The sequence below is a fragment of the Chenopodium album genome, chromosome 14, assembly GCF_948465745.1.
Source record: "Chenopodium album chromosome 14, dcCheAlbu1.1, whole genome shotgun sequence".
NCBI classification, from domain to species: domain Eukaryota; kingdom Viridiplantae; phylum Streptophyta; class Magnoliopsida; order Caryophyllales; family Amaranthaceae; genus Chenopodium; species Chenopodium album.
In genome coordinates this window covers 892,945-904,322 of record NC_137847.1, presented here as the reverse complement: position 1 = coordinate 904,322, position 11,378 = coordinate 892,945, and the positions used below count along the sequence as shown (strand labels likewise).

The 11,378-nt window shown below is 34.3% G+C and overlaps 2 protein-coding genes across 2 annotated transcripts; one reads left to right on the top strand and one right to left on the bottom strand.

Annotated features, from left to right (window-relative positions):
- The first annotated feature begins 4,218 nt into the window (after nt 1-4,218).
- LOC145579670 (uncharacterized) lies at nt 4,219-4,797 on the top strand. Its single transcript, XM_081636907.1, has one exon. It carries the CDS (start codon nt 4,219-4,221, stop codon nt 4,795-4,797), a length of 579 nt encoding a protein of 192 aa, XP_081493033.1.
- A 450-nt stretch (nt 4,798-5,247) lies between these two features.
- LOC145579762 (uncharacterized) lies at nt 5,248-11,155 on the bottom strand. The gene is made up of 2 exons (XM_081637003.1): nt 8,224-11,155; nt 5,248-5,924 (listed from the first exon to the last, which is right to left on the bottom strand). Exons 1-2 carry the CDS (start codon nt 10,841-10,843, stop codon nt 5,512-5,514), a joined length of 3,033 nt encoding a protein of 1,010 aa, XP_081493129.1. The 5' UTR covers nt 10,844-11,155; the 3' UTR covers nt 5,248-5,511.
- Between the last annotated feature and the right edge of the window lie 223 nt (nt 11,156-11,378).

Here is an 11,378-nt window from a genome sequence, read left to right as displayed (position 1 = left end):
CTCCTCCGTTGGTACTACCTCTGGTGCAAACCTCATCAACTCAATAAATTTATTATAATATTCATTAATGGTCATATTCCCCATCCTCAGGTTGGTAAACTCCATGCATTTCTGCTTCTTCAGATACGCAGGGTAAAACTTGTCTCTTATTGCCTTCTTTAGTTCCTTCCATCCAAAGTTAGGGGTTTCCAAAAGCCTATCCCTATTTTGACTCCACCACAGATCAGCTTCTTCCCTCAAGTAATACACAACATTATTAACCTTTAATTCTTCAGGACAGTTAATAGCATCAAACAGTTTGTCAAATTCCCTTATCCAATTCTCTAAACTAGCAGGATCCTCCTTCCCAAGGTAAGTGGGTGGCTTTGCAGCTGCTACCCTCTTAAAAACTTCCCCAAACTGATCCAAGTCGTTGCTACGGTTCCCTTGACTCACCAGTTGGCTCATGTTCTCAGCAATGGTAGTTAGCCTCCTAAGAGTAGCGCTCATTTTGGAACCAGTGCGTCTACTACTTCCGGCTCTCAAAGACATCCTGAATAACTTAGAATAACAAATACACATTTTAAAAAAAATTCATTGAATTCTTATTAATAATTGAAACTTCATACTTAGCCACATAGGCTTATTAAAACAAATAATCTTGTCACTAGGAATTCATAAGGGCCACTATTTGGCTTACAAAACAAAACAACTTGCTACTAATAGAAGAAATCAGTCAATTATTATTCTGAAGTTCTCCTCTTGGTCTTAGCTTGCTGGATCATCTTTTCTGGCCACGTCACCTGTGTTTCCTGTGGAAAGTTGAGGGGAATCAGGATCTAAAAATTTAGCCATGTGGGTTGGATTTTGGTTTGGTTCAAGCAAAAAGGTGGGATTATATTCACTGTAAGTTGGGCTACGACAAGATCCATAGCTAGAATTGCGGTTCGGGCTAACATAGGGGTTAAGTTTACAGTTTGTGCTGTGGTTTGGACTAGATACTTGACCTCTTGGGATAGGGGGTTCAGGGAAATGAGGTGGAGATTCAAAGTCACTTGGGTGAGGGATTTCTGAGTCATCTGATGATGTATAGTCGAGGTGCAAACATGGAGGTGGTAAGGGTGGCATATCATGGTTTAGATTATTCAAGTTTTGTATTTCTCGAGGTGTAAGTTGAAGCGGAATTTCAGCAACTACTGGTCTTGGGGGTTGGCTCCATTCAACTTCAGTAAAATGTAAGTCTGCCTTAAAATTGGTTAAAGTTCCTAGCCACTTTCCTTCATGCATATAGGCATCTATGTTCCACAACCCATTAGGTTTAATTAAATTCTTATACTTTATTATTAATATATCGTATTTAGGTGTGTTGGGTAAGTGAACTAAGGCCAGTAGGATGATCCATGGTTCCTCAATCATAAATTTCATATTCCTCTGTCTTTTAATATCAGTAGCATGCCAAACAATGTCTGTTATAAAGTCACGCACAGAGATAGCATCCGATTTTACTAGCCTTTGATCAAAGAAATGTCTTCTAACAGTTTCCATCATCTGAGATAATACAAACTATTTAAGTAAGCAATTCAAATTTCCTCAAGGATAAATCCAAAATGAATACCAATGGAACTGAAATTCCATAAACACACAAATAACTAGACGACCCAATTTATACTTAGACTAATGCACATTAGCTGTTTACAAATCAAATAGTTTCAATTCATTTTATTTTCAAAAATAATAATGTACTCGATTCTTGATATTGGACGGTCAAGCCCGCGTCTCCCAGGAAAGTTACCTACAGCGTCGAGGAGAGCCTTTCCTAGACAGAGAGTCGTACCCATTATAGGCCTCCGAAGAGAACTCGAGCATCCTTTCTCAATCATCTTTACAAATAAGAAAATAGTTTTTATAGAAAATAATTTTACTTTCGAAGAATGCGAAACTCTATCTATCCTATATGCCCATCTTAAGTCTACCCATAAGTTTTATTTTCAGTTTTAATCTTTCTTAGACCCGGAAATCTGATACCACTTTGTAACACCCCCAAATCTCCCTCTACGTAAATACTATATTTATACGTATACAAATACCGTAGAGATAGACTTGGGCGTATTACCGCCACGTGAAAACGTAAGGCTTAATTAATTACTCAAATTGCAGTGGAAAAATAACTAACTTTTATTAATAATAGGAATAACCATAATAACTGTTTCAAAGTAAACTAATAAAAACTTGTCCATATATAAATAAAATTAATTCCTAACTATGTGATCCCAATCCCGACTCTAGTATGCGCACGAACAACTTCACACCTGAAATCAAGACTGCTTACCAAAATGGTAAACAGGGCGAACCAAAACAAAAGGAAAACAGATTAGCAAAAATGCTAAGTACGAATAAGTGCAAGGCATGTAAATACATTTATTAGACAAACATGCTTTCGAAATAACCATTTAAATTTAAACCTGTCACAAGTCAGTTTCCAAAATTAAACTTTTCAAAAATAATTAAACCTTCCATGGGTAGTAATATTCATCAATAAAAGCTTTCCAAACCAATAGATTTCCAATTTATAAACTTCTCAGTTTTTTGATATATTTCTAAACCAATTTTCCTCACCTAAGTGTGCACACCCCCCAAGCAAGTTATACTATACTCGAGGAAAGACCAGATCATACAAAGCTCATGGTCTTACTTAACCAGTCCCGGGTAGAGGGACAATTAAAATACCAAATACTCAGGCCCATAATGAGCTGCAAATTAATTGAATCAAGTAATTTATAAATCAACAACTTTTATTAAATCGATCAACACTTTTAAAGGTTAAACCGTTAAACCGTAAAATTTTATATTTCAACTTATTATGAAATTCGTTAACTTAAAAATTCATACGTTTATTCAAACAATCATTCAAACAATCATTTACCCAAAACACGCATTGTATCAAGAACCTAGCCACCTATACGTACCTTGATCACGAGAATAATTAAGGTACGATCACTAAACTTGACCACGATCGAGGGACTCCTCCTACACAATTAAAATAACCTTAATTAATATAAGGTTAACAAAACTAACACAAAACTATGAATAATACTCTATTTGTGCATAAACTACCGAAATATTAACTTTATCAAATTGAAAAATAGCTTATGTTATTACTAAGAATAATAACATTAGTATGGAAGTGTAACGTTGGTATCATTAGTATCTTAAATTAATAATATTGAAAATAATGATAATACTCATGATGATGATGGTGTAAGGGAGTAAAGAGTCATCATTATAGTACTAGAATTCTTGCTGCAAAAAAAAAAAAAAAGAAGGCGAAAGAAAGAAAATGCTAAGTCCACCTTCTAGCAAAGCAAGTCACGGCAGCAGGATGGTTTAGAGGCAACAAAAGGTGGCGGAAAAAGGTAATGTTTGGTCGGCAAAAATGGTGGTGCGGTTGTAGTGTTTAATTGAGCAAACAAGAAAGGGATAGAGAAGGGCTTGAAATTGAGAGTAGAGTAAAGAATTTTCTGATTTTTGGTGTGAGGACTTGTGAAGGGTTGAGGGTCTATTTATAGTGTTTAAGGGGTAGTAAGATAGAGTTAAAGGAGGGTTGAGATTAACATGGGAACATGATAAATGTAAGTTTGTTAAATGAATATGAGTGAAATTTAGTCTAGGTTAATTTATGTGGAAAAGAAACTAATGAAAGATATTAGAGAAAAAAATAAGATAAGTGTTAAATGTTTAGGGAAATAAGGAAGTAAGAAGATTAGGAGATTTTATCATATAAAGTTAGTTGAAGATAATACTACCTTCAATTCTCACGGCCAAATCCTTTTTTTTTTTTTTTTTTTTTTTTTTTTAAATAAAATCGAAAATCATAATAATATAATTAAATAAATATTTTAGATAATATCAAAATTAGTTAATACTTAATGTACATTAGATATTTCTCTTGAAATAGTTAGTACAAAATATGGACCGACCTTTAAAAGATAATTAAACCTATATTATTAATTTATAAATCCGAAAATAATTAGTTATTTAAATGATTAAATACTTATATTTGGCGCCAAAATTTAAATCTCATTTTGGCTCCAAGTTAAATACATTAGGAACTTTCCAAAATATTTTCTAAAATTCGGGGTATTACAGTGTCTGCGAGGTGCTGCTTTGCTCTGGTTTATTTGGGGTAGGCGAAACGACAAAGTCTTCAATGCTAAGAATGTGCCTCACCTGACTGTGAAGATGAGAGTTCAGAGAATCATGGATGACTGCCTCAAGTACTTAACGAAGATTTATGGTGGGGTGGGTGTAAAGAAGAGGAGCAGCCCGAAGAAATGGAGTCCTCCCCCCTCTGATTTTGTCAAAATTAATTGCGATGCTTGTTTAAAAGATGAAGGTTGGGTGGGTTTGGGAGCTGTGGCTCGTGATGAGAATGGGGACGTTCTGTTTGCAACAACAAGAAGAACTCGTGCTAGATGGTCACCAGAAATTGCAGAAGGTAGAGCCATTCTTCTAGGCCTGAAGCTTGCTCGCAGGTTTGGGATGAAGAATCTGGTGGTGGAATCCGACTGTCAACTTGTCATCAATAGGCTTTCAAAGGCTGCTATTTTTCTCTCAGACCTCGATTCTGTTTTAGATGATATCATGTTTGCTTGTAAAGATTTCAATTTTGTGTCTTGGTCACATGTTCGTAGAGATGGGAACTTTGTTGCACACCATCTAGCTAGGTTAGTACCCTTTGGTTTTGAGCAAGTTTGGGAACATCATTGCCCTTCTGATGTTGCTCCTTATGTACTCATGGACAATTTGTCCAATTCCTAATTATTGGTACTCCTAGCTTTTTCTCAAAAAAAAAAATACTCTACTTTTGTTTGTTGGGTATTTCTAAGCCCATTTATTACATACTTTGGGCCAACTAATTGCATTGTATTTTAGCCAACACCTTATTTAGTCCAATACTAGATTAGTCTCTTCAGAAATCTAATTTTAACATTTTTTTTTTTTTTGTGTAATATAAGTAATTGGGAAATTCTCTTTGATACTCTTGTGTTTTTAATTTTCTCCGTGGTGTACAAAAACGTTATTATCTTTAGTGATCATGAATTATTAATTTCATTTAACCAGAACAATAATATTAAATTTTGATTTAAATCTTTAAACGTTAGTTTTGGACTAACATGGCATGGCTCGTGCCCATCTATAGTAGTTGTCGTGCCTTTCAAAATAAGTTCAAAAAAATAAAGGGGCTTAGAGTCTAGGACATCTCCATAAACATTTGTCGAATCAAAATTATTTTGTATATATTTATATATATTCCATTACCAATATTCACTCTATGCCTAAATCTAATTAGACAGTGAAACTAGAAATAAAAAGTTACATATTAAATTTTCACAATAGAAGACTATAATAACAAAAAACTACATTTCTAGACATACACAATTCTCAAAAATTTCCCCAAAAAATTAAAAAAAGAAAAAAGAAAAAAAAAACCCTTATACCACAAGTTTTTCATGATGATTTGGATCAATCCTTTTATCCTTTCTTAACATCATTAGATTGTTGCTTCGTATTATTGTTATTGTTATTATTAACGAGTAATGAAGTCGATGAAGCAGGTTGATATCCCATAGCATGGTAAGGATATTCTGAAAGAATTTGGACCACTTCTCGCATTGTTGGACGTTCAACACTATTCTCTTGGGTGCACAACATAGCAACAAAGAACAAATGCATCGCCTCGTCTTGGGGTACCGCGGTTAGCCTTGAATCAATGATAAGAGGCACATTTTCCTTACGACAATTCGTTTGAACTCTTGACCATTGCACTATGTCCACCCCTTCTCCAAAATCCCCCACAGGGCGACGTCCAGTCAATAGCTCAAGTAGTACCACACCAAAACTGTAAACATCACTCTTCTCGTCCACCCTTAAAGTGTACGCATATTCTGCACGTCAAATTAATTGATAAGTTAGATACTATCATAATATCATATAGTAAGATAATACAACTACAAAAAAAGACGGCAATATGAATAAGAATCATGCATTAAAAAATTCAAGTATCGGATACTAAACACATTAAAGAAGTCGCATTCTAAAACTGTCCGAGACTTTAGAAAACAAAATCATATATTTGAATCCTCGAAAGATTCACATCGAATCAACCAGATTAGATTCTTAATACACCCAACTCGAAAATTGCTATTTATGTAGATATTTTATTTATTATTTTTTTCTGAAAATTCTACTTAACATACATATAGGCACAATTAAGACACTTAACTAATCGAAATTGTTACATTTACTATATTATTATAGCTTTATAGGTACCCCTGAGTCAACTTAACATACAATAAAACAACATTATATTCAAACACACACAACCCAACTCAACTAAACTTGTTACAAAATACAAAATATTATCCATTTGAACGTAAAACTAATCCAAACAATTTGATAGTCACATCTACTATGTTGTTGTATTATACGTACATGACGAAAATGAGTAATTAAAAAAAAGGAGAATCATAATAGGCACTTTAATTTCTTTATGTAAAGAGAAAACATTAAGGGGGAAGTGGGCACGATAATATATGTGCATGTGGTATTCACTTTCACAGCACACGATGGATGATAGTGTCACACTGGCCCAGAGATACTAATCAGTCAACTTTGCTTTGCTTCCTTTTTTATTTATTTATTTTTTTTTTATTTTTTTTTTTCCATTTTGATTTTACTTTTAAGTTTATAATTTTTTTCATTCTTTAGCTGTTTTCCATAAAATTCTCCCCAAAAATATTTGCTCCTCTGACACCTAACAATTCACCAACATTTCATCACATATAGCCCCCCCACATCTTTCACTTTAGCCTCGACAAATCATGGACTACCCTATTACTAAAATGTGTCCCACACCTATTACTATGCATGAATAGTTCAAAATCTAACTCGATTGCTTTAAACCATTACTTCCTCCGTTTTATATTATTTTATAACTAGCGATGATTCAAATCAAGCATAACACGTACACAATCCTAATTATATATTGCGGAGTATGTATATATATATTTATATGTATTTGTATTTAGTTAGGTCAGTTTTATCATGTCAAACTAGAGTCTTAATTATTATGAGTGTAATTTGTACTAGTAGCGTGTATCTAGGGATGCGAGTGACGGTAGGTTTAAAATAGAGCTAATGATGAGAGTAATGATAATGTTTGGTCGCATTCATTGGACATTGAGAATGAGAGTACAATGCAATGTAACAGCTAAGCAGCCTTTTTGTAAGGTTCAAAATAGATCCCAGTTTTGGAATTTTACACTCCCGATAAATGTGTACAGTATTGTTGAATGCTTTTTATCCTTCAAATTAAAATAAAATTACCGCCATAATAGTGGAGTAATTTATTATTGTATGAAAAGAATTTGAGAATATAAGACAAAAAAACATGTATTGATTAAAACTGAGCTATATCCTTTTATTATAAAATATAAAACTTAGAAAATAAAATATTATTGAGTATTAATGTATTATGAAATACAAAAATAGGTAGATGTGATATCATTTCATGAAAAAAAAGCGACAATGTGAGTATAGATTTATTTATAAGAAAATGTATGTATATGGATTTAAATCACTTGACACGATCAAAATAAACACTTCTATATTTCTCGTATAAGTTACTCTTTATATATCATGCATTACAATACGTTACTCTAATTTTCTAGTGCTACCCCGTATTATACAAAGGATGAAGTAATACTTAGGTTTAAAAATCATTGTCAGTTAATATCTTCATAAATATTGTGTAATTTTAAATACAGTAATGATAGCATACACACAACAACTAGAAAAATAAGTAGTACTCGTACTCCATAATATGAGTACAAGTATTATTATTAATTTATTATTATTATTATTATTATTAGAATTATTTTGGTTTATTTTTTGGGCATGTTTACCAACAGCAGACAATCACAATTTACCAAAAACTATATAAACCAAAGTGGGCCACTTTTGTTTACTAACAAACTACTGACCAATTGACAGAACTTCACAAGTTCACTCACACTATAAGCATTTCATATAAATTAATTAACTAACTTAACGAATTTATGCAGCAATTAATCTTAATTTTTTTTTTAATTAATTAGTCCACTATATCATGTAAGGACATTAAAAATTTGTAAGCTAGGAAGAGCTAAACTGCAACACTCAATTGAGAGAATGATAGTCACATACCTGGAGCTATATAGCCATATGATCCAGCAATTGCTGACATGCACTCTGACGCGCCGCCCCCGGACAAGAACTTGGCTAGCCCAAAATCCGCCACGTGTGCCTCGAAATGCGAGTTCAACAGTATGTTGTTGGATTTTACGTCACGGTGAACTATCAAAGGAGAGCAATCATGGTGAAGGTAACAAAGTCCCTTAGCAGCCTCTATTCCAATTTTGTACCTCATATTCCACCCTAGGAACCCTCCCAATTTTTTACCATGTAGTGCTTCGCCAAGGCTCCCGTTCCGCATGTACTCGTACACCAAGAGATTGGTGTGCTTGTTAGAGCAGAACGCGAGCAACCTGACTATGTTACGATGTCTTATCTGTCCAAGGGTTTCAATCTCGGCTTTGAAACCATGATCGTGCCTATTGGGTCCGAAACCTAACAACTTTTTTACCGCGATTTCGGACCCACAAGGCATTTTACCGTGGTAAACAATCCCCGCACCCCCTCTTCCAATCACATTGCCATCCTTCATGCATTCAAGAATATCCGAGACGTTAAATTCCACCTTCGTGAAAGTAGTCATTTTCCAAGAATCTGACCTCTTTTTAAAGGATTTTGCCTTGATAACCGCAGCCACCGCGAAAATTAGGGAGCAAACCAAAAGGGCAAGAGCAAAAATGAGCTTAAACTCACCACTACTCGATTTCCTACTTGGAGTTGGAACCAGGGTTAAGTTACAAGGGTTATTCAAAGACGACCCACAAAGTAACAGGTTACCCACAAAGGATGAGGCATTAAACACGGCAAATTGCCCTGATTCGGGCAGTTCGCCCGAGAGGTCATTAAAGGAAAAATCAGCACTCGTAAGACTTTTCATAGACCCTATCGACACGGGTAACGTACCATTTATGTGATTCCTAGACAAATTCAAGTAACCCAAAATTCGATTACTAGAAATTTCAGGAGGAATTGACCCAGAAAGATTATTTTGGCTAAGATCAAGATATGTAAGATGAACACAATTTCCAATTTCAAGAGGGATTAACCCAGAAAGATAATTTTTGCTAAGATCAAGCTTAATCACTTGCTTAAGCTGACCAATAGACTGTGGAATTGGACCAGAAAATTGGTTACCCTCAAAATAAAGAAATTGAATTGAAGTAAAATTGGACAATGAAACAGGCAAAGGCCCTGATAATTGATTATTCGACACGTCGATTTGATCTAATTTAGCAGGATTGAATGACACAGGATCAACATTTTCAGGCAAATTACCTGAAAGATAGTTGTTTTGAAGCTCTAACAAGTTAAGTTTGGGTAAGTAGACCAACCCATTTGGGACACTACCATTAAGGTAATTTTGGCCTAATCTTACCCTAACAAGACTAGTACAAGAGCCTAGATTTTCAGGGATTGGTCCAAAAAGAAAATTATTCATCAAAATTAAGACACTAAGTTGGTTAGAATCACACAAATTTGAAGGGATAGTACCAGTGAGTTTATTTGATGACAAATCTAGCTCTTGAAGCTTCCCATTTTGGCCTAAAAATCGCGGTATCTCACCAGTGAAGTTGTTCTTCCACAACTTGAGAGTGTCCAAGCTAGGCAAACCATCAGCCACATAATCAGGAATTGACCCATGTAACTTGTTCATGAAAAGATTGAACAATTTGAGGCTTTTAAGGTTGATAAACTCTTGAGGTATCTCCCCACTAAGCTCATTAATCGAAAGATCGAGATTAACTAAACTTGTGAGGTTCCCTAATTCATTAGGGATAGTTCCTGAAAGATGGTTCATATGCAAGTAGAGTGTATCAAGGGATGCTAAATTCCCTAACTCTTTCGGTATCGGACCGGATAATCCACAGCTTGATGCATCCAATTGAACAAGATTAACCAACTTCCCTAACTCCTTAGGAATGCCACCTTCATACACATTGTATTGCCCTACATAAAGCTCCCTTAAATTTGTCAAGTTACCCAACTCTTTTGGGATACTTCCTTGAAGATCATTTCCTCCAAGAAACAAATACTCTAAGGAGATCATGTCACCATAAATTCTTGGGATTTCACCAAAGAAATAGTTTCCTCCCAAATCTAAATGCCTTAGTTTTTTCAACCTTGTTACCCCTGAAGGAAGAGGTGAACTAAGGTTATTGTTATTCACATCAAAGACTTCCAAATTCGGCGTACATGAAAAGTTCAAACCCTCCAACCCACCGTTGAAGAGGTTGTTAGATAGGTTGAGGAAGCGAAGATTTTCTATGTTATCAAGTACGACTTGTTCGAGTCTACCAGAGAAGTTGTTTCCTGCTAAGGAGATATGAATGAGGCTATCTAAGGTGGCTAAAACAGGGGAAACAGAGCCTTCAAGGTTTAAATCAGTTAAGTCTAATGAGATTACTCTCCCATTTAGACACTTAACTCCTTTCCAAAAACAAACCGAGCTCGAATTCGAGTAATTCCAGCTATCTAATGAAGGGTTTGTGTCAATAAAACCTTGCTTAAGAGTAAGCAATGCTTCATAATCTGAGGCTAAAACATGGGATGATGAAGATGATGATAACAACAAGAAGAAGAAACAGAGGATGTTGAATGATAATATTACTAAATTTAGCAATGAAGTGAACATTTTACTGATTTATTTTGGTAAGAAAAAATGGGCTAAAAATACAAGTTTTTTAGTGTATGATGAAGAAGAAGAAGAGGATAAACATTTTGGAAAGATTTATTTATTTTGAAGGGTTTTTAAGTGAGTAAATAAGAGAGTGTAAAAGTGAAGAGAATCTGGGAAACTTGTTCTTGAGGTGTGAAATAGTAATGGAATCAAACATCCTCTTAAGAGAGAAAAGAAGAGTCTTCAAATTTAAGGTAAAGATTTTTGCTCTATTTCTTTCTTCTATCTTTCTGTAAAATGGGATGATAAAGAAGAGAAGGGTGCTGCAAAAAAATGAACTTCTGGGGCCTCTTAATAGTATCCTAGTATATATATACTCGCTCTGTTCTTTTTTTTTTTAATCGATTTTACTTTTTACGGTTTTAAATATTACTCCATTAATTTCCTTTTGTTTGTCTGAATTTATTTTATGAGGTATTAAATAAAAGAAAGAAATTATGAGGATTATAATAGCTAAAGTATAAACGTAATAATCTTTAAAGGACAGAGG

Bases quoted from the DNA above. Each gene is read 5' to 3' on its own strand.
- LOC145579762 (XM_081637003.1), bottom strand. From the start codon at position 10,843: ATGTTCACTTCATTGCTAAATTTAGTAATATTATCATTCAACATCCTC. The intron at 5,925-8,223 runs GTATGTGACTAT...TTTGACGTGCAG, and splicing joins ATATGGCTATATAGCTCCAG to AATATGCGTACACTTTAAGG.
- LOC145579670 (XM_081636907.1), top strand. From the start codon at position 4,219: ATGAGAGTTCAGAGAATCATGGATGACTGCCTCAAGTACTTAACGAAG.